Source organism: Dreissena polymorpha, chromosome 3, assembly GCF_020536995.1.
Source record: "Dreissena polymorpha isolate Duluth1 chromosome 3, UMN_Dpol_1.0, whole genome shotgun sequence".
Classification (NCBI taxonomy): Eukaryota; Metazoa; Mollusca; class Bivalvia; order Myida; family Dreissenidae; genus Dreissena; species Dreissena polymorpha.
In genome coordinates, this window is record NC_068357.1 from 108567008 (window position 1) to 108589043 (window position 22036).

The window sequence follows — 22036 nt, forward strand, 5'->3', positions numbered from 1 at the left end:
GGGGGACTTCCTTGAATTTAAAAATACCAAATCTAATCTGGGACGACACTTTAAGCACATGCATTAAACCCATTTTTCTCAAAACGCGACTAATATTTATGGTCATATCATATACAGGTGCCGCTGCTGCTTGTTGCAATCCCCTAGTTAAGGTCGTCCACCATTAAAGTACGGATCAATTTTTACATTCTCAAAGCTGTCTGAAAATGGCAAATGTAAAAAAAAAGGCTTTAAGCATACATGGTAAGTGTAAGTCTAAGATATTCCATATATTTATTACATTGTTTGAAATTCTCAGTAGATTTACTCCAATTCCACAGTTGCCCCTTTTGCAGCACTACCATGTATCTTTTGTGATCTTGAATCTGTATCTTTCTACGAAGGATGATATAGAAACACCACGATCATCATTATTAAACAAACATGGCTGATAGCAATACAAAGAAATTAGTATCAAAACAAAAGAGGAATCTTTCTGCTATTGCCAACATTTCAATAACAACAAGGGCTGTTTGTAAAACATGCATGCTCCCCATATGGGCTGTCCGTTGTAGTGGCAGCCATTGTGTGAATACGATTTTTGTCACTGTGACCTTGACCTTTGACCTAGTGACCTGAAAATCAAAAGGGGTCATCTGCGGGTCACGATCAATGTACCTATGAAGTGTCATGATCCTAGGCAAAAGCGTTCTTGAGTTATCATCCGAAAATCGTTTTACTATTTCGGGTCACCGTGACCTTGACCTTTGACCTTGTGACCTCAAAATCAATAGGGGTCATCTGCAAGTCATGATCAATCTACCTATGAAGTTTCATGATCCTAGGCGTATGCTTTCTTGAGTTATCATCCGAAAACCATTTTACTATTTCGGGTCACCGTGACCTTGACCTTTGACCTAGTGACCTCAAAATCAATAGAGGTCATCTCCGAGTCATGATCAATCTACCCATGAAGTTTCATGATCCTAGGCGTATGCGTTCTTGAGTTATCATCCGGAAACCATTTTACTATTTCGGGTCACCGTGACCTTGACCTTTGACCTAGTGACCTCAAAATCAACAGGGGTCATCTGCAAGTCATTATCAATCTACCCATGAAGTTTCATGATCCTAGGCGTATGCGTTCTTGAGTAATCATTCAAAAACCATTTTACTATTTCAGGTCACCATGACCTTGACCTTTGACCTAGTGACCTCAAAATCAATAGGGGTCATCTGCGAGTCATGATCAATGTACCTATGAAGTTTCATGATCCTAGGCCCAAGCGTTCTTGAGTTATCGTCTGACAACCACCTGGTGGACGGACCGACAGACCTACAGACCGACCGACCGACATGAGCAAAGCAATATAAATGTATTATGGAAGGGCTCACACATTACAAAATATTTAGACGTCACATGTGGCCTCATGATAAATAACGTAGAAGGTGTCAAATGATTTTAAAAACCGAATTTGGAAATCCTGAAAAAAAACTATCATCATTTCTAAATTATTTTCTTTGCATGGAAAATGCACATACCGGTATAGTACACTACAAAAACACTGATCAGAACCAAATAGATTAAGTTTAGCTTTAACGGAAATCTGAAATAAAATTTTTATAACGCATAATAAGGGAAACCTTATTTGTTCTTATATTTTAGCTGATCATGATTGTTCCAATTGTATATATCCTTACAGTTTGTACTAAATTGGCATGACGACTTTACACTAGGATTAAAAGACATGCTGAGCTCCATCGAATCGTATTGATATGTTAAACTACTTTAAGTTTTACATAAACTAAACATAGCCTTTAAAAATGAAACAAAACAAATACATATAAATTGAACCATTAAAATTGTCTCATTAATTGAGTGTTCGGAGTGTTAATAATATCATAAATTCAACTTAATAAATACACATAATAATTCCCAAAAAGAATTCTAGATACGCACACGAACGAGTACATCCAATTCGTCGAAACTTGATTCAAACAGTCGAATAAGAAGATCTAGCGCTTTCTGATGAAGCAAGATGTGATTGGTTACAATTTCGTCCACAAGGACCAGATGCAGGGGTGTGTGGTCCGTGTTCAGTTTGAAGTAGCTCTTATCTGAGAGAATTTCATCGACCCAAGCTAGCACGCCTATGGCTATCACTGGAAACCTGTACAGTACAGTAAAAAAATGTGTACACAACAATTAACGAGAGTTGTCACCATAGGATGACTTATGCCTCCGATAAACGCTTGATAGAAGTTATGAGCTTTTTTCGAAACCTAAACACAGATTTTGAAACCTAAACGCGGACCCTTAGTTCAAGGTCAAGGTCACAGGGGTCAAAATTTGTGTGCGTATGGAAAGGCCTTGTCCATATACACATGCATGCCAAAAATGAATTGCTATCTGAAGCGACATAGAGGCTATGAGCATTTTTCTAAATGCAAAGTGTGACGGACAGACGGACAGACAGACGGACAGTCCAATCACTATATGCCCTCCTTCAGGGGCATAAAAAGATAACCTAAGTCATAGATATTTTATGTGAAAATAAGGACAGAAATATGCTGTACTTCATTTAGTCAAAATTGTGTTGAGGTTAAGGAAGTTTTTAGAAAAAATATCTTGTCTTAACAAGGCTAGCGCGCCTAATGCAATCACCGGAAAATGGTTGAGAAAATAATGAACGTCGCGAGTTCTGATCTAAAATGAGGATGTTCTAAACAAGATGGCCAGATCTGAGTTAAGTTCATGATTCAAACAAAAACTAGTAAAACCTATGGATGCTTCACGAACAAGTGCTCATTGATGGGTTTATTATGGCAAAAGAACAAGAAAAGAATTAAATATCCTTATCGTATTAAAATAACAATGATGGATACAGCATATTGAACATGACTTGAAATAACAAAATGATAAATATTTTGGTCACAATTGTACAAGAGTGTTTAACATATCTAAAATAAGTCAATAAACACAATTATTATGAGATATAATAACTAGGTTTTATAAACTACATGTAGAAACCCAAATGCAAAGGTCAAGACTATAACGTTACTTAATATGTTGTTTCCTCATATTTGGATCATAGGTTCCTAAAATCATGCATGAACATTTGAAATTCATCGTAACATATCCATTTGTAATCAAAGAAGAATAACTCCCTGAAAAGACATTTGAGCCCAAAAGACTGAAAACTAGGTTCAAACTGTCTCACTGATGTGCACATGCAGAAAAAATTATCTTCACAATCTATGATAAACTAAAAGCACAGTCAAGCTTACTATAAATGTACACTACTAATGTCTAGGGTTGACCTTAATTGTTCACAATGGACCTGACTCCTAATCAGTACATACCAGCTCACATCTGCCCATAACAAAAATGTTATAGCGAAGTATTAGAAATATCTCTTCACTAAGAATTGGTCTGGATAAGGATAAAAGGCCAATATATAGTCACAGAGCAAATACTCCATGAAAGTTTAGCAGACCAAAACGACCTGAAAAGCTGCCAATAACCCCTCGGTAGGGTTTATTTCTAACAACGTCAATGACATTAGCCTTTTAGGTCCAAGCTTATACGCTCCCATCTTTTAGTGGTCATAAAAAATCTGCCCAAAAAATAATCGCACATTTTGAACTTATATAGAAAAAAATAAGTTTGAGATGAAATTATCGATTTGTTTTTTTTTAAATTAAGCTCCCGGTGTGTTGCGTGCATAATGCAAAAACACGTCATTATATTGTTTGTTGAGTGACGGTAAGGTTTAAGACCATAACACTTGTGTTTACTTGAACAAGACTTCGTTCTATATAAACTGGCTAAGACAATGTTGACAACAACTTCAAGAAACAGCAACAATGTCTTTAGCACTAACTTATACTATGCTCTTTCATAGCTTCAAATTGAACCTTAGAGGCAGTCATTTAATTTTCAGTAACTTTTGTGTGAAATCATTTAAGAGCATTCCAAAGATTCAATTTTGATAGCAATATCAGAATTAAGGCGTTCATTTTATTCCATTACCATAACAGCATTGACAACCCATACCCCATGGTCATAATGACCGTAACAACTTAATGGAATATCCACTTTGTTGAAAACAGTAAGCATGCGCTGAATAGTGACTTCATTTTCTTTGTTTTTATACAGCATCTTTTATGTTTTGTAGTCAAACTATTTTGTCTTTTCCTCAAATTAAAAAAATGAACAAAAAATGATGGCAAAAAAAGAGTACCAGGTAGGAGTCGAATACAGATAAAATTATGCCAAACCATTTAGATTTTCTAAACTTTGCTAAATAAACTTATCAGTATTCGACACTAACCTAGCATTTTCAATAACTCACTTTATGCACTGGAACAGTGTGGCCACGTCAACAAGCAGTTCAGACGCATTTTTGTTCTGCGAGCACAGGACCTGCACTTTTTCCAAGGCCTGCGTCGTAGGTTTGAGCTCCTTCTTCTCAATATTTTTCCTCACACCCTGTCATAAGAGATTTTGAGGTGCTACATCACACATTGTGAGACTAATATAAAAGGGGAAAAACTCTTTGTTTGCAATTGTATTCGATCAAGCACCATTGAATAGTAGAATACTAATTATAATGATACAAATTATATATAAAAACAAGAGATGTGTTTGTCAGAAACACAATGCCCCCTATTGCGCCGCTTTGAAGCCATAAATTTGACCTTTGACCTTGAAGGATGACCTTGACCTTGACCTTTCACCACTCAAAATTTGCAGCTCCATGAGATACACATGCATGCCAAATATCAAGTTGCTATCTTCAATATTGCAAAAGCTATGAAGAAGGTTAAAGTTTTGGTTAAAGTTTTTGAATTTGTTTTTTTGACCTTTGACCTTGAAGGATGACCTTGACCTTTCACCACTCAAAATGTGCAGCTCCATGAGATACACATGCCTGCCAAATATCAAGTTGCTATCTTCAATATTGCAAAAGTTATGACCAAGGTTAAAGTTTTTGTTAAAGTTTTGGGACACACACACACACACACACACACACACACACACACACACACACACACACACACACACACACACACACACACACACACACACACACACACACACACACATACAATGACAGACAGGCCAAAAACAATATACCCCCGATCTTTCGATCCGGGGGCATAAAAACAATCTTTGGAAACAGCTCTTCTGAAAATATACTCATACTTCTTGATATATTATTTGATATTATGCTATTCCTATGGCTTGTTAAAATGTAAGATACAAATAATATATATGGCACGTGCTCTGTGAAAAGGGGGTTAAATACATGTTCGTAAAGTGTCGTCCCAGATTAGCCTGTGCAGTCTGCACAGGCTAATCAGGGATGACACTTTCCACCTGAACTAGATTTTTTCTAAGAAGAGACTTTCTTTAAACAGAAAATATCATAAAAGCGGAGAGTGTCGCCTCTAATTAGCCTGTGTGGACTGCATTAAACCCCCTTTTCACAGAGCACAGTCCTTATAAAAATTTTTTTTCACTTATTTAGCTTTATTGATCGATAATTCTCTTTAACACGTTTACACATATTTTATACCTATACATTTATTAAACATGTTCTTACACAGATTTAGGATTATTTCCTTCAAAAATGGAAAAATAGCACTAAGGCTATAAGTTCATGTCCCAATATCCAGTCCGATAGGTAAAAAAATCATTTCCATATGTTAAAATAAATTTTTTATACAAACAAAAAATATTGAAGAAACAATCTTCAAAATGGAGATATGCATACCTTTTTATAAGTTTCAGTGACACTAGTTGCGTAAGACAGCAGGTAGATATACTTGCTCTTATGCTCTTGGTTCAAACGGACGTTACTTTTAAATAGAGATTCAATCATTAGATCTGAAACAAATGAAGCATGTGTCTATTAAATCCCATAATGGTATACGAGTTCTCTTTCACGAATGCTGATTTAGACTAGCCCTTTAGGGGTTGTGAAGATTCCTTATTCGTATATTTTGGTCATTGACCAAATTATTAACTTACATTTTTAAGTGATTTAACTGCTTAATTTACAGACTGTGTTGATCATTTAGCTTGGGTATTTGACAACTAATTGCATTATTTATCCTTGTGTAAAAGATAGTGGATATTTGTTTGCTTTCGGGTAATACCTTAAAATATTTCCTCAGTAAAGGAAGAAAATATGTAAATTGCAAAACTTAATTAAGAAAATATTTCACGGTAATAAATCTAAAATAAAAAACATTTTTTTCAAATAAGTCATTTTTAGAGTGTTGGTGTAGTATTAAAAGGTCCTTCCTGCATTAAAAAGAATTACATGTGACCTAATAATGATAGATGAATGAGCTAGTGTACTAGTTGTTCATGAAACTACAACCACAAAGCATACCTAGAAATGCAGGCACACGGATAAGGTCTACAGGAGGTGGTGGATACTGGTTATCTGAATACATCTTGTACAACTGAAAATAGTAGTGGCATTATGATTAAACATACAATCAATCAGTTTTGATTTATAATTAATAAAATACTACAATAATCAAGAAATTTTAGAGTTGACATTCCAACAACATATGTTGCAGTTTGGAGCTGGAAAATTCTGATATTCTTAATATATTCAATTTAAATGTATAAGCAAAAGCTTCATTTATTATTAAGGTGGGTTTTTTTCGGAATGTTTTCCAAACAATTTCTTGCAGCAACCTGCAATATCCTTTAATTTTACCAGCTGTCACGTTAATAAGATTTGAAGTAAAGGTTTAAGGTACCAGAAAGAGAAACCATTGTTAATCTGCCTTCATAGGATCAAAAACATTGAAGGAATCTTATTATATTCTATTAAGTAAGTCGCATAAAGTGAATATCTTAAAATCAACCAAAATATATAGGATACTTTTGATAGCAGTATTCAAAACAAAACATCATTATTTATATAGCTTTTTTAATGTCTTGACTGAAACATAATTATATTCTTACTGTACAAATAGCCGACTTTCTTAGTTATAATTAAAATACATAAAATACATGAAATTATACTAATATATTTACAAAAGCAATATCTTTATTACCAATAATAACTATACTAATATCTTATGTAGAAGAAAATATTCACTTCAGCAATATCTTAATCTCAACAGTGCTTACTACAGCAATATGTTAATCGCCCGAAAAATACTACACCACTATCTTAATCACATATCAAAATACCTACTATAGTAATGTCGGCTGGATTTAAAGCTTTTTTGGACAACATGGATGAGAGAGCTTGACAGGCCCTGGGGTATGCTGCAGCTCCACTGAGTGCTAGAGTGATGGGTGTAACGTCCAGGCCCCTAGAACGTAAAGTATAAGGGCATAGAAGAGTATGGATCAGAGATTTCAGGGTCACATCAAGGCCCCTGCTTTATGGATATGGTGTCCGCCTAGAAACCAGGAGGTCATCTCCCCACGTGGACAATCACTGGTTCTACCATGGAAACTGACTTGAGAGCATTGGGCTTTCAAAACAATCAGGCTCAAATAAACAGGATTACACTATACTTAACAGTCAATGAATATATGGTTTTCATTCAGGGGTCATGCTCTGGTAAGGAATATTTCAATGATAACAATTGACTCGCGTTCGGAGAAAACTGGGCTAAATGCATGTGCGTAAAGTGTCGTCCCAGATTAGCCTGTGCAGTCCGCACAGGCTAATCAGGGACGACACTTTTCGCCTAAATTGGACTTTTGCTAAGAAGAGACTTCATTTAAGCGAAAAATGACATAAAAGCGGAAAGTTTCGTCCCTGATTAGCCTGTGTGGACTGCACAGGCTAATCTGGGTAGACACTTTAAGCACATGCATTATACCCAGCTTTCTCAAAACGCGACACATGTACTCTGTGGATACACTGGCTTAAACGCTTCTTTCGCCAAAGTTACCTTATTTTATTGAAATCACTCTCAAATTTAAGTATGTGGATAACGACAACCTTGTTTAAGCTGTATGAATATTTTGTCATAGGCCTTTTTTATCTTTCAAAACTCTTTTTGTTATACAAAAGTTTTGTTTGCTTAACAAAACATATTAATATGTGTTTATATATTAAACTATTGTTCAAAATAACTTTTGGTTAAATTAAACATTGTTAAAGTTTAGTGGAAAAAAAAAGACTTTTCTGACAAGAATTAAGCTGTAAAAACTAAATTCTTCAGAACTATTTTACTATTTTTTGCTTATTTTGTAGTGTATTAAATGAAGGTAGGATTATCAAATATATTGGCATTTAAATTACCAATGGTTACCATTAACCAAAAGGTAAAAGGTCACTTTATAATTGGACACCAAATCATTTGGTCACACTGAAGGAGTGACGGAAAGACGGACATTTCCGAAACAATATGACACCTTTCATTGTCATAAAAAAGACATGCAGACATTACTTCTCAGCACATGAAAATATACAGATTGTGACACTTAACTGAGAAAATATCTTATGATCTTACATCAAAAGTAAAACATATATTCTTTTTATTTAATGTTTCAGGGTGTTATTTTCAAAAGTAGTCATTTTTTAAAGAAAAGGTTTACAATGAAAATGGTCGGTTGATTTACAAAATAAAATTTGTTGAGGCTACCACTGGCCTTACCGAAAGGCATAACAAATAGGAACATCATGTGTCCCAGCAGTCTTAATCCGAGCAAACCCAAGGAATAAATTCAAATGTACATTGTGGTATAGACTTAAAACATTCACATATAAAAGGTCACAGTCACAAAATGGCAAGGAAGATGTGTTTTCGGAAACAAAATAAACAAACTGAAATATGTACCTTAAAATATAAAACAGTCAAGATGCAAGAAGAAAAGGTTTCTTTATAGGTATAAAATATTGGCTTCTGTAAATGGATTGAAATCAGTCTGGCAAATACGATTGCACATGAGTCTGTGGCTTTCATCTGTGATTTCAGCCCGAAAATGTGCGAAATAAAGAGGTTCTAAAATGTTATGTTTTCCAATGATTCTTATACAATGTATATAACTTACATTTGTGAGAAGTTACTGCAGTATAAACATGTAATGCTATTAATTTTTCTGTCTTTTTGATGATTGACTATGATGAATGACATTACATAGATGAATACAACAATTAAACTTTAAACCTAGTCCCTAATAAGAAACAAGGGCTGTTTGTAAAACATGCATGCCCCCCAATATGGGCTGTCAGTTGTAGTGGCAGCCATTGTGTGAATACGTTTTTTGTCACTGTGACCTTGACCTTTGACCTAGTGACCTGACAATCAATAGGGGTCATCTGCCAGTCATAATCAATGTACCTATGAAGTTTCATGATCCTAAGCCTTCTTATTCTTGAGTTATCATCCGGAAACCATTTTACTGTTTCGAGTCAATGTGACCTTGACCTTTGACATAGTGACCTGAAAATCAATAGGGGTCATCTGCCAGTCATGATCAATGTACCTATGAAGTTTCATGATCCAAGGCATAAGCATTCTTGAGTTATCATCCGGAAACCATTTTAGATATTGCAAAACTTCAACCAAGGTTAAAGTTTTTGACAAACACAATTAATGAATACTTTAATCAAGGTTAAAGTTTTGGACAAACACAATTAATAAATCACTATGACCTTGACCTTTGACCCAGTGCTCCAGCTAGGCCTAAATTGAAGGGCGCCCCGCCCTGCCCTCCCGAACCTCCGCCCTGCCCTTCCTAGGCCCCCCCTGCCCTTAAGAAAAAAGAAAAAAAAATTTTTTTTTTTTTTTTTACATATGATGATTAATAAATCTCTTATGACAATACATTGTAATAAATGTATTCCTCATTATTGACTTACATTTGAAAGAATTGTATAATAATAATGGGAATAATATATTCTAAAAATTATTAATAACATATAAATTAATATGCATGAGAAAGCATTCCAGAAACCCAGCAGGCTCGAAAGTGCCCTTTTAACAAAATGCTGCGCATCCAAAGTGCCCTTTTGACAAAAAAGCCCCCCCTGCCCTTTTCAAATCCTAGCTGGAGCACTGCTTTGACCTAGTGACCTGAAAATCAATAGGGGCCATCTGCCAGTCATGATCAATGTACCTATGAAGTTTCATGATCCTAATTGTAGGCATTCTTGAGTTATCATCAGGAAACCATTTTACTGTTTCGAGTAACTGTGACCTTGACCTTTGACCTAGTGACCTGAAAACCGATAGGGGTCATTTGCCAGTCATGATCAATGTACCTATGAAGTTTCATGATCCTAGGCGTAAGCTTTCTTGAGTTATCATCTGGAAACCATTTTACTATTTCGAGTCACTGTGACCTTGACCTTTGACCAAGTGACTTGAAAATCAATAGGGGTCATCTGCGAGTCATGATCGATGTACCTGTGAAGTTTCATGATCCTAGGCGTAAGAGTTCTTGAGTTATCATCCGGCAACCGTTTAACTATTTCGAGTCAATGTGACCTTGACCTTTGACCTAGTGACCTCAAAATCAATAGGGGTCATCTGCCAGTCATGATCAATGTACCTATGAAGTTTCATGATTCTAGGCCTAAGCGTTATTGAGCTATCATCCGGAAACCATCTGGTGGACGGACGGACTGACCTACCATCATGTGCCAAAACAATATACCCCCTCTTTTTCGAAGGGGGGCATAAATATTGGAAATTAGCTTGCCAATAATAGTCAATACAACATCACTTATCATTAAAATAAGACTTATTTCTTAAAGCGAAATCAGTGTAACAGTTACCTTGATTAAGTTTGCCCCAAAGAATATTTCAACAAAGGCTGTTTGTAAAACATGCATGCCCCCCATATGGGCTCTCCGTTGTAGTGACAGCCATTGTGTGAATATGTTTTTTGTCACTGTGACCTTGACCTTTGACCTAGTGACCTGAAAATCAATAGGGGTCATCTGCCAGTCATGATCAATGTACCTATGAAGGTTCATGATCCTAGCCATAAGCGTTCTTGAGTTATCATCCGAAAACCATTTTAATATTTCGGGTCACCGTGACCTTGACCTTTGACCTAGTGACCTGAATATCAATAGGGGTCATCTGCGAGTCATGATCAATCTACCTATCAAGTTTCATGACCCTAGGAATAAGCCTTCTTCAGTTATCATCCAGAAACCATTTTACTATTTCGGGTCACCATGAACTTGACCTTTGACCTAGTGAACGCAAAATCAATAGGGGTCATCTGCGAGTCATGATCAATGTACCTATGAAGCTTCATGATTCTAGGCATAAGTGTTCTTGAGTTATCATCCGGAAATCATTTTACTATTTCGGGTCATTATGACCTTGACCTTTGACCAAGTGACCTCAAAATCAATAGGGGTCATCTGCCAGTCATGATCAATGTACCTATGAAGTTTCATGATCGTAGCCATTAGCGTTCTTGAGTTATCATCCGGAAACCATCTTACTATTTTGGGTCAATGTGACCTTGACCTTTTACCTAGTGACCTGAAAATCAATAGGGGTCATCTGCGAGTCATGATCAATCTACCTATCAAGTTTCATGATCCTAGGCCGAAGCGTTTTTTAGTTATCATCCGGAAACCATTTTACTATTTCGGGTCACCATGACCTTGACCTTTGACCTTGTGACCTCAAAATCAATAGGGGTCATCTCGGAGTCATGATCAATGTACCTATGAAGTTTCATGATTCTAGGCCCAAGCGTTCTTGAGTTATCATCCGGAAACCACCTGGTGGACGGACCGACAGACCAAGACATGTGCAAAGCAATATACCCCCTCTTCATCGAAGGGGGGCATAAATATTAAATACTGGTAAATTATTTTTTTATAGCATTTAAAAGATAAATATGTTGTATAACAGTATTCTTTAATAGGACAACAAGTGCTGTTTTTTCACCCTGTGACAAATATGGCTGCCGTCTAGATGAGGAATATTGTTCTGTAAATATGTCTTGACATACAATTTTAGGGAATGTAGAAGAAATTAACTAAGTTTCTACATGCTAACCCAAAAATTACAGCCCCCCCCCCCCCCCTCAAACACATATAAAATTGTGTTCACCTGTCGTTAGCACATTTCTGGAGCTCCTGACAGATTCTGCGGATATTGGAGCCACCCTTCTGTTCCTGGGCCAGAATGTTCATCATAACCTGGCTGTACAAGTACGTGTGTTCACCATGACACACCATTTTCTGTAGGGAAAAAACTTACACTTGTCATTTATTTGCCATAATTAATCATTTTAATTAAAATATAAATGATTTTAATACATATCTTCAGAATAGGCTCAACATTGAGGAGATAGTTGCTTTCAATAAAGATAAAATACATTTTTTTAGCACAATGTGGAACAGTTTTTTTGACACAATTCATTAAAATTGTAGTTTGAATATGCATTTTATGCTTCAATTGATTTGTCGCATTGTACATGTATATAATTATCATTTTGCTACTGTCTCGTGTAAGACTTCCAACAGATATGTTAATAGTATTGATTTTTGTACTTTTTTTATTGCTATTACTACATGCGTGTAATTATATTGCTTATTGATCAGTAAATTAAACAAGAGGGCCAAGATGGTCCTAGTTCGCTCATCTGAGATGAGTCGGATCATTCAATCTTTACCAAATGTCAAACTCGACCTAGATATTGTCCAGACAAACATCCTGGTCAAGTTTCATCATTATTGAACCAAAACTCTGGCGTATGGAGTGTTTTTGTTTTTGTAAGATTTGACCTGGTGACCTTTATTTTGAGTTGACCCCCCTTACCAAACATCAAACTTTGCTTACAAAAATAAATATTATGCCCAAGATTCATAAAATCTGAAACAAAATTGTGACCTCTAGAGTGTTTACAAGGATTTTGTATAATATAATGAAAATTTGGACAATCTAAGGGCAACAAGTGCACCGCATAACGGGTGCCACGCTCGGCTACGGATGCAGTTTTGAATAAATGAAAGCTTGTCAGAATTATTATTTTTTTTAGAGGTCACAGTGACCTTGACCTTTGACCTAGTGACCCCAAAATGGGTGTGGCATGTAGAACTCATCCAGGTGCATCTACATATGAAGTTTCAAAGTTTTAGGTGGAAGCACTTTGATTTTAGAGCCAATGTTAAGGTTTTAGCACGACGCGGACGGCGGACGACGATCTGGCTATGACAATACCTCCGGTAATCTCCGAAAACGCCGAGCTAATAATTATAGCATTAATTATGTGATTTTGCTCATTATCAAACTTGACTGAGATCTTTCAGCAACTTTGATAAAGAATGCTTGAGAAATGTGATTGCTAGAGTGTTTACAAACCAAATGTGGACGGGCGGACGGCGGACAAAGACCAATCCTAAAACCTCACCTGAGCAATCAGGTGAGCTAAAGTGTGTTTCACCGATCTGAATTATTTTCCAACTTGTCCGAGAAATCAATAAAACAAACGTATTGACTAAGTTTCACGATGATTAGCCAAAAAATGTGTTCGATCACAAGGTTTCTCTCTAGTCACAAAGGAAAACTGCCCCACCTCCCTGGCAGCCATGTTTTTTTACCGATCTGGACCATTTGCAAACTCATTTGAGATGTATATAAAACCCATCTTTTCACCAAGTTTCATGATGATTGGGCAAAAAATGTGACTTCTTGAGTGTTCACAAGCTTTTCTTACTATATAAATATAAGAAAACTGCCCCCCCCCCGGCAGCCATGTTATTCAACTGGCCGGAACCATTTTCGAACTCAGCTCTCATATCAAGAAAAGAAATGTTCTGACCAAATTTCATGAAATTTTGGCCAAAAATGTGACTTCCAGAGTGTTCACATGTTTTCACTATATACATATAGAGAAAAATGCCCCGCCCACTGGCGGCCATGTTTTTTGCACCAATCTGGACCTTTTTCGAACTCGTCCGAGATATCAATAAAACCAATGCTTTTACCAACTTTCATGATGATTGGGCAAAAATTGTGACTTCTAGAGTGTTTACAAGGTTTCTCTATAGCCAAATAAGGAAAACTGCTCCACCCACTTTTGAACTCAACCAACATATCATTAAGACAAACATTTTGACAAAGTTACATGAAGACTTCTACAGTGTTTACAAGTTTTTTCTTTTTTTTGACCTAGTGACCTAGTTTTTGACCCGGCACGACCCAGTTTCAAACTCAACCGAGATTTCATTTGGACAAAGCTTCTGACCCAGTTTCATGACGATCGGACAATAAATGTGGCCTCTAGAGTGTTTACAAACCAAATGTGCACGATAGACAGAGGGACAGACGACGGACAAAGACCGATCACAAAAGCTCACCTGAGCAATCAGGTGAGCTAAAAAATTAAAAGAAACCTACAAATGTTAGACATTTATGATATTACCATTTTCTGTACAGAAGAAACTTATGAATGTTAAACGGTGCTAATTTTCTGTATGGAAGAAACTTACAAATGTTAGATATTGATGATATTACCATGTTCTGTGGGAAGAAACTTACAAATGTTAGACATTGATGATATTACCATTTTCTGTAGGCAACAAACTAACAAATGTAAGACATTGATAAGATAACATGAGTCTTCTTAATCAAAAACACTGGAGAAATTGTCCGCAACCTGTAAATATGTTTGTTTTTTATTATTTGTTCACTAAGCAGATTTGTGAACTAAGAAACAAAGCAAACTAAGTTAATCATACTGGAAAAATACTGGGAAAAGGCCATGATTGATTAGAATAGTGACTAATCCATGATTGAAAAAGGTGACATTTGATTTTAATATTCACACTTGTGAGAATATCAAAATTTGAATAAAATTAACAGAAAAAATAAACGCCTGGGAACAATGGTAATGAACAGCATGGTAACACACAACTATAAAGCATTTCTTTGCTTTCAACTACTTGTATTCTATCTATGTGTAAAAATTGAACTTGTCTGATTGGTTTGATTCATTTCAACCTGTTACAAATTGTATACAACAAACAAACTCACTGTGAATTCTGGGAGATTTTTTTCCATAACCTCCACACCTCCTTCAAGGAACGTTGTGATGGAAGTGCGGAGAACTCGGGAGAACACCTCAATCTGGTGACATGCTGTGGACACGGATGTTATCTCCCCTTGAAAACCAGCATCTGATATGAGCTGGAAAAATATTAATTGATACATAATGATTTATATGATGATAGTCTTGATTTAAGATACGTAATGGGCACATGAAGAATCTGATGACTTTTTTCATTTAAATAAAATTCTATCATCATAGGCAGTTGATGATCCAAATAAATTACATTACAAACAGCAAATGACACCCAATGTGCTAATTATATATATCAGTAGGATACTGTTTTTACTTTTATAAACCATTATTCAAAATAAGGTGATGCAATAATATTTGCAATCAGAACAGCCTTAAATATTTAGATAACTTGTGTGTTGATTAGTGATGACATTATTTCAACAGACATTCTCCCTTACCTCTGATATAACCCTTTACCACTTAGATACATATTTAAGTAGGGCATTTGTCCGTAACTGACTTAAGTATGCTCACTTTAAAGACATGGTGAACCACACTGACATGACTGTTAAAAACAAATAAATGAACATTAACAGGCCAAAAAATTGATACCTTCACGGTGAAGTTCAGTAGAAGGCAGTCAAACATTAACAGGCCAACAAATCGATACCTTGATGGTGAAGTTCAGTAGAAGGCAGTCAGGATATGATACCTTGATGGTGAAGTTAAATAGAAGGCAGTCAGGATATGATACCTTGATGGTGGAGTTAAGCAGAAGGCAGTCAAACATTAACAGGCCAACAAATTGATACCTTGATGGTGAAGTAAAGTAGAAGGCAGTCAAACATTCACAGGCCAACAACTAGATACCTTGATGGTGAAGTAAAGTAGAAGGCAGTCAGGATATGATACATTGATGGTGAAGTTAAGTAGAAGGCAGTCAGGATATGATACCTTGATGGTGAAGTTAAGTAGCAGGCAGTCAGAATATGATACCTTGATGGTGAAGTTAAGTAGAAGGAAGTCAAACATTAACAGACCAACAAATTAATACCTTGATGAAGGCAGTCAGGATATGATACATTGATGGTGAAGTTAAGTAGAAGGCAGTCAGGATATGATACCTTGATGGTGAAGTTAAGTAGAAGGCAGTCAGAATATGATACCTTGATAGTGAAGCTAAGTAGAAGGCAGTAAGGATATGATATCTTGATGGTGCAGTTAAGTAGAAGGCAGTCAGGATATGATACCTTGATGGTGAAGTTAAGTAGAAGGCAGTCCGGATATTCCTCTGCAAGTCGATAAAACAACTCCCTCCATGTTGGGAATAGAATCATCTCTGCCAACCAACTGGGAGTCTACAAACGAAAATAAATATCATTAGTACTACAAACAAGAACAATTATTTTTTATTTTAACAAGTCTACAAAAACATGAAAATCATTAAATTTCTGCAAAGTATGCCAATTACCGGCATTCAAGTATGACAATTTAATTATCTGGTTAATCACAAAACACATCTAAAGAGCAGTATAAGAAACATTTTAGTCAAGGACACAAGGTACCCATCCTCTTTTGTTTCAACATTTCTTACACTTTCTTACTGAGAAAATGCTTTCCCACACAATTTAGAGGCACCCACAGCATTTCAAAAGGCGTTTGCTAGTGGGCTCATCCTGATTGCCATCCCTACTAGAAGCAGTATTGTGTATAGGAGGTCTTGCAACAAACATAGTTATGATGATCTAGGCCTTGTCTTTATGATGACATTAGTAGCCAACACAGTGTGTTTTTTTATAACATTTTGGGAATTGGGCCAGGTCCCTTCGGATAGGGAAAATTGGCTGCATTTTGACTAAAATTGGGAAATTAGTGTTGTTATTGTTTTGCTAAAAAGAGCTTTAATATTGAAAACAAGAGTTCCGCGGTCGGAGATGACCGCATTGAAGCCGGATTTTTTATTTAAATGACAGGAAAGTACCTTTCGTGTTTTTGTCAATGCAATACTTAAATTACTGAAATATTGTTCAAAGGTCAAAATGAAATGTAAGTACTTTTCAAGGCATGAGCAAACCTTGTGTTATGTTTTGAATGCATGCATATACATGAACAACAATAACATTTAAGGTCACAAATATGAACTTGAATTGACAATTAGGAAAGTTTGATCTCAATTTTTTTATTAGCAAATTAGTAACATATTGTTTGAAGTTTCCATCAATTTCATTATCAAATGTAAGAAAATAAACTTAGATGAAATAATACTATTTATTGTTTTGCTTTCACATACCTACACAGAAATCCAGACAGCCTTATGATCACTCCAAAAGGTTTCTATCACACCAGTTCTAGCAGTGACCTTGACCTTAGAATGAATGACCTTGAAATGACCAGTGGTCATCTAAGTGTGCTTGCAAACCTTCATGTCAAGTTTGAAGACTCTATGTCCAAGCATACCAAAGTTATAACAATTTTAACATTTTAACATTTAAGGTCACAGTGACCTTGACCTTCAAATGAATGACATTGAAATGACCAGTGGTCATCTTCTAGTACTGGCCAATCTTTATTTCAAGTTTGAAGACTCTAGGTACAAGCATACCAAAGTTATAACATGAAATAAGAACTTTAACATTTTTACATTCAAGGTCACAGTGACCTTGACCTTCAAATGAATGACCTTGAAATGTCCAGTGGTTACTTACTAGTTCTGGCCAACCTTCATGTCAAGTTTCAAGACTCTAGGTCCAAGCATACCAAAGTTATAACAACTTTAACATTTTTACATTCAAGGTCACAGTGACCTTGACCTTCAAATGAATGACCTTGAAATGTCCAGTGGTTACTTACTAGTTCTGGCCAACCTTCATGTCAAGTTTCAAGACTCTAGGTCCAAGCATACCAAAGTTATAACAACTTTAACATTTTTATATTGAAGGTCACAGTGACCTTCACCTTCAAATGAATGACCTTGAAATGACCAGTGGTCATCTGTTAATCTTGGCCAACCTTCATGTCAAGTTTGAAGACTCTAGGTCCAAGCATACCAAAGTTATACCATGAAATAAGAACTTTAACATTTTTACATTCAAGGTCACAGTGACCTTGACCTTCAAATGAATGACCTTGAAATGACCAGTGGTTACTAACTAGTTATGGCCAACCTTCATGTCAAGTTTCAAGACTCTAGGTCCAAGCATACCAAAGTTATAACAACTTTAACATTTTTTATATTGAAGGTCACAGTGACCTTGACCTTCAAATGAATGACCTTGAAATGACCAGTGGTCATCTGTTAATCCTGGCCAACCTTCATGTCAAGTTTGAAGACTCTAGGTCCAAGCATACCAAAGTTATACCATGAAATAAGAACTTTAACATTTTCGAGCACGCCGCCACCCCGCCCGCCCGCCCGCCCCCCCCGCCCGCCCGACAACATCAATCTATAAGCCGAGATTTTTTCGAAAAAAATCCGGCTAATAAAAGTGTTTTCTATATTATATTTACTAAGGTTGAACTTATATAGCTGGATTGGAGATGAAAAAAATATTGAGATCTAAAAAAAAATTAAACAAATAACACATTTTTTTGGAAACCTTCACTTGAACATTTTTAGATCCCATTTGGGAAAAAAATATACTTTTTTCCATGAATGGGGCCGAATACCGGACCCGATTTTGAATGAAAAACAATGCAACGCCAACAAACATGCTTGAACATTACCTCTCCCTCATCTGAGAATATGGAGTCAGCTTTCTTCGGATCAAACGTGCGGATGATCATTTCCTTCAGGTGGTTTTCCACCATTTCCTGAACTTCTTTTATGTCCACACCAGCCTTAGACAAAAATTGTAACAGTTTAGCTAAATAAAGAGAATCAATTGTAACAGTTTAGCTAAATAAAGAGAATCAATTTTGTGCGATTTTACACCACTAAATGAACTTGTTTATGTCCACACCTGCTTTACATGGGTAGGTGGTAACATTTAAGGTAACAACAGCTCAGGCAAAAATACAAAATATATTGAAGAGGATATTCAGCCATTTCCTGAACTTGTCAATAACTTCCATTATACATTATGGCCAGTTAAACAAATGCTTAGGTAAAAAGAGTGTTTTTTGTTTATATTACAAAATTGCCTGCACTTCCTTTAGGTCAACAACAGCCCAGGGAAAAAATCTTAACAGTTAAGATGAATAAAGAGAAATATTTTAAGTAGCTCTCCATCATTTGATAAACTTATATTATGTCCAAACCAGTGTAGATAGAGGTAATATTACCAGCTTTATATGGCAAAATTTTGTTAAAGTTAATTGTTCACTACTTCTGGATTTGTTTTTATTTTAACACCTGAATTAGATAGTAACCACAAAATCCCCTCTGATAAATATACAAATGTAGAATCATATTTTAAGTGAAATTCGAATAATTCCTGAACTTTTTTATGTCCATTTAAGCCTCAGATAAAAACCATAATGTGCTCAGCTCTTGTTTAATGAGAGAAATATTGTATGTGACTTTCCACTATTTTAGGTTCTTCATTTTAATATTTCAAATAGTATTTAAGGTCTTGAAACAACAAGAAGAATACTTGCAATTTGCCATATGTATTTTTTAGCGTCAATCTAAATGTGTCTCTAACAATCTGTTATAATTGTGTAACAGATGAATAATACACAATGGCACTCGAACAACCAGTTCTATCTCTCTTATATGTACCTGTCCTACAAACATGGAGAATATTATATGAAACCCCAGTGCTCCAGCTAGGATTTGAAAAGGGCAGGAGGGCTATTTTATCAAAAGGGCACTTTCAACACGCAGAATTTTGCCAAAAGGGTACTTTTGAGCTCGCGGTCTTATCTGGAATGCTCCCTGTTGCATTTATTTTTATTTGTAAGAATATTATTGCCAGTATTATTCAACCATGCAAATAAAATGTCTACAATAAGGAATAAAGTAATTACAATGTAATAAAAGATTTATAAATTATTAAAAAAACACAACAATTTTTATTTTGTTAAAATAAAAGGTTGGGGCTTCAGGAGGGCAGGGCACGGCGCCCTTCCATTTAGGCCTAGCTGGAGAACTAAAACCAGAGATTGCACGCACCTGGATCATCCATTCTGCAAGCAGATTCACAGTCTGGGCGATGCCACTGTAGTTGTCAGATAACAATTCCACAACCTTTTCGGGGGACCCTCCTGCCTTCAGGAACCTGTGTATGGCATGTTAATAACAATAATAACAGCTTCTTCAAAGGTCATCATACTCTTGTTGACCTCATTTTTCTTTTAAAACATATACAACATTTATGTGCAATCCAACACCAATCTATTTTTCTTTTAAAGGTGAAGGGACCTATCTCAATACTTCAATCACAAAGGAGGGAGCGGTGGGGTGGAGAGGGGTGTATAGTGTGGGTGTGTGGTAATTGATTACATTATCTTCCAAAAATAAGAAAAAAAATGCATGGTTGGACCGTATTTCAAAAATAAAAAAAATAATTTTGTTTTGTTTTTAACCATGTTTAAAACAAAAAAAAAACTAAAAATGGGGGGGGGGGGCGTGGGGGGGTATAGTGTGAGGTGTTGTCATTTATTAGATGATCTTTTTAAAAAAATGAAAAAAAAAATGGGGGGGGGGATACTGGGGTGGGGGGGCGTGGGGGATGGTTTGGGTGGAGTCTCTTGTGGTATGTCAGGTAAGAGTTGTTATGTCAAAGTATCAATCAAATCTAATCACAAGAGTTCCGCGGTCGGAGATGACCGCATTGAAGCCGGATTTTTGATTTAAATGACAGGAAAGTACCTTTCGTGTTTTTGTCAATGCAATACTTAAATTACTGAAATATTGTTCAAAGGTCAAAATGAAATGTAAGTACTTTTCAAGGCATGAGCAAACCTTGTGTTATGTTTTGAATGCATGCATATACATGAACAACAATAACATTTAAGGTCACAAATATGAACTTGAATTGACAATTAGGAAAGTTTGATCTCAATTTTTTTATTTTTTAACATTTTTACATTCAAGGTCACGGTGACCTTGACCTTAAAATGACCAGTGGTCATCTACTAGTTCTGGCCAACCTTCATATCAAGTTTGAAGACTCTAGGTCTAAGCATACCAAAGTATTAACAACTTTAACATATTTACATCCAAGGTCACAGTGACCTCGACCTTCAAATGAATGACCTTGAAATGACCAGTGGTCATCTAAGTGTGCTTGCAAACCTTTACGTCAAGTTTGAGATTCTAGGTCCAAGCATACCAAAGTTATAACAATTTTAACATTTTAACATTGAAGGTCACAGTGACCTTGACCTTCAAATGAATGACATTGAAATGAGCAGTGGTGATCTTCTAGTACTGGCCAACCTTTATGTCAAGTTTGAAGACTCTAGGTACAAGCATACCAAAGTTATAACATGGAATAAGAACTTTAACATTTTTACCTACCAAAGTTATAAGAACTTTAACATTTTTACATTCAAGGTCACAGTGACCTTGACCTTAGAATGAATGACCTTGAAATGACCAGTGGTCATCTAAGTGTGCTTGCAAACCTTCATGTCAAGTTTGAAGACTCTATGTCCAAGCATACCAAAGTTATAACAATTTTAACATTTTAACATTTAAGGTCACAGTGACCTTGACCTTCAAATGAATGACATTGAAATGACCAGTGGTCATCTTCTAGTACTGGCCAATCTTTATTTCAAGTTTGAAGACTCTAGGTACAAGCATACCAAAGTTATAACATGAAATAAGAACTTTAACATTTTTACATTCAAGGTCACAGTGACCTTGACCTTCAAATGAATGACCTTGAAATGTCCAGTGGTTACTTACTAGTTCTGGCCAACCTTCATGTCAAGTTTCAAGACTCTAGGTCCAAGCATACCAAAGTTATAACAACTTTAACATTTTTATATTGAAGGTCACAGTGACCTTCACCTTCAAATGAATGACCTTGAAATGACCAGTGGTCATCTGTTAATCCTGGCCAACCTTCATGTCAA

General features: G+C 35.9%; 2 protein-coding genes across 2 annotated transcripts in view; both read right to left on the reverse strand.

Annotated features, from left to right (window-relative positions):
• LOC127870944 (negative elongation factor D-like) overlaps window positions 1-22036 on the reverse strand; it is a 33817-nt gene that overhangs the window by 4378 nt on the left and 7403 nt on the right. Inside the window, exons 3-12 of the mRNA XM_052413537.1 lie at window positions 20124-20229; window positions 18734-18847; window positions 16261-16368; window positions 14983-15135; window positions 12055-12185; window positions 7206-7326; window positions 6384-6456; window positions 5760-5872; window positions 4335-4471; window positions 1940-2150 (exon numbers count right to left, since the gene is read on the reverse strand). Of these exons, the coding sequence (XP_052269497.1) occupies window positions 1940-2150; window positions 4335-4471; window positions 5760-5872; window positions 6384-6456; window positions 7206-7326; window positions 12055-12185; window positions 14983-15135; window positions 16261-16368; window positions 18734-18847; window positions 20124-20229 (1267 nt within the window). The remainder of the gene's footprint in view (window positions 1-1939; window positions 2151-4334; window positions 4472-5759; window positions 5873-6383; window positions 6457-7205; window positions 7327-12054; window positions 12186-14982; window positions 15136-16260; window positions 16369-18733; window positions 18848-20123; window positions 20230-22036) is intronic.
• Window positions 490-22036, reverse strand: part of LOC127870950 (E3 ubiquitin-protein ligase RNF166-like) — a 194950-nt gene continuing 173403 nt past the window's right edge. Inside the window, exon 7 of the transcript XR_008045014.1 lies at window positions 490-744. The gene's annotated coding sequence lies outside the window, so the exon portion shown is untranslated. The remainder of the gene's footprint in view (window positions 745-22036) is intronic.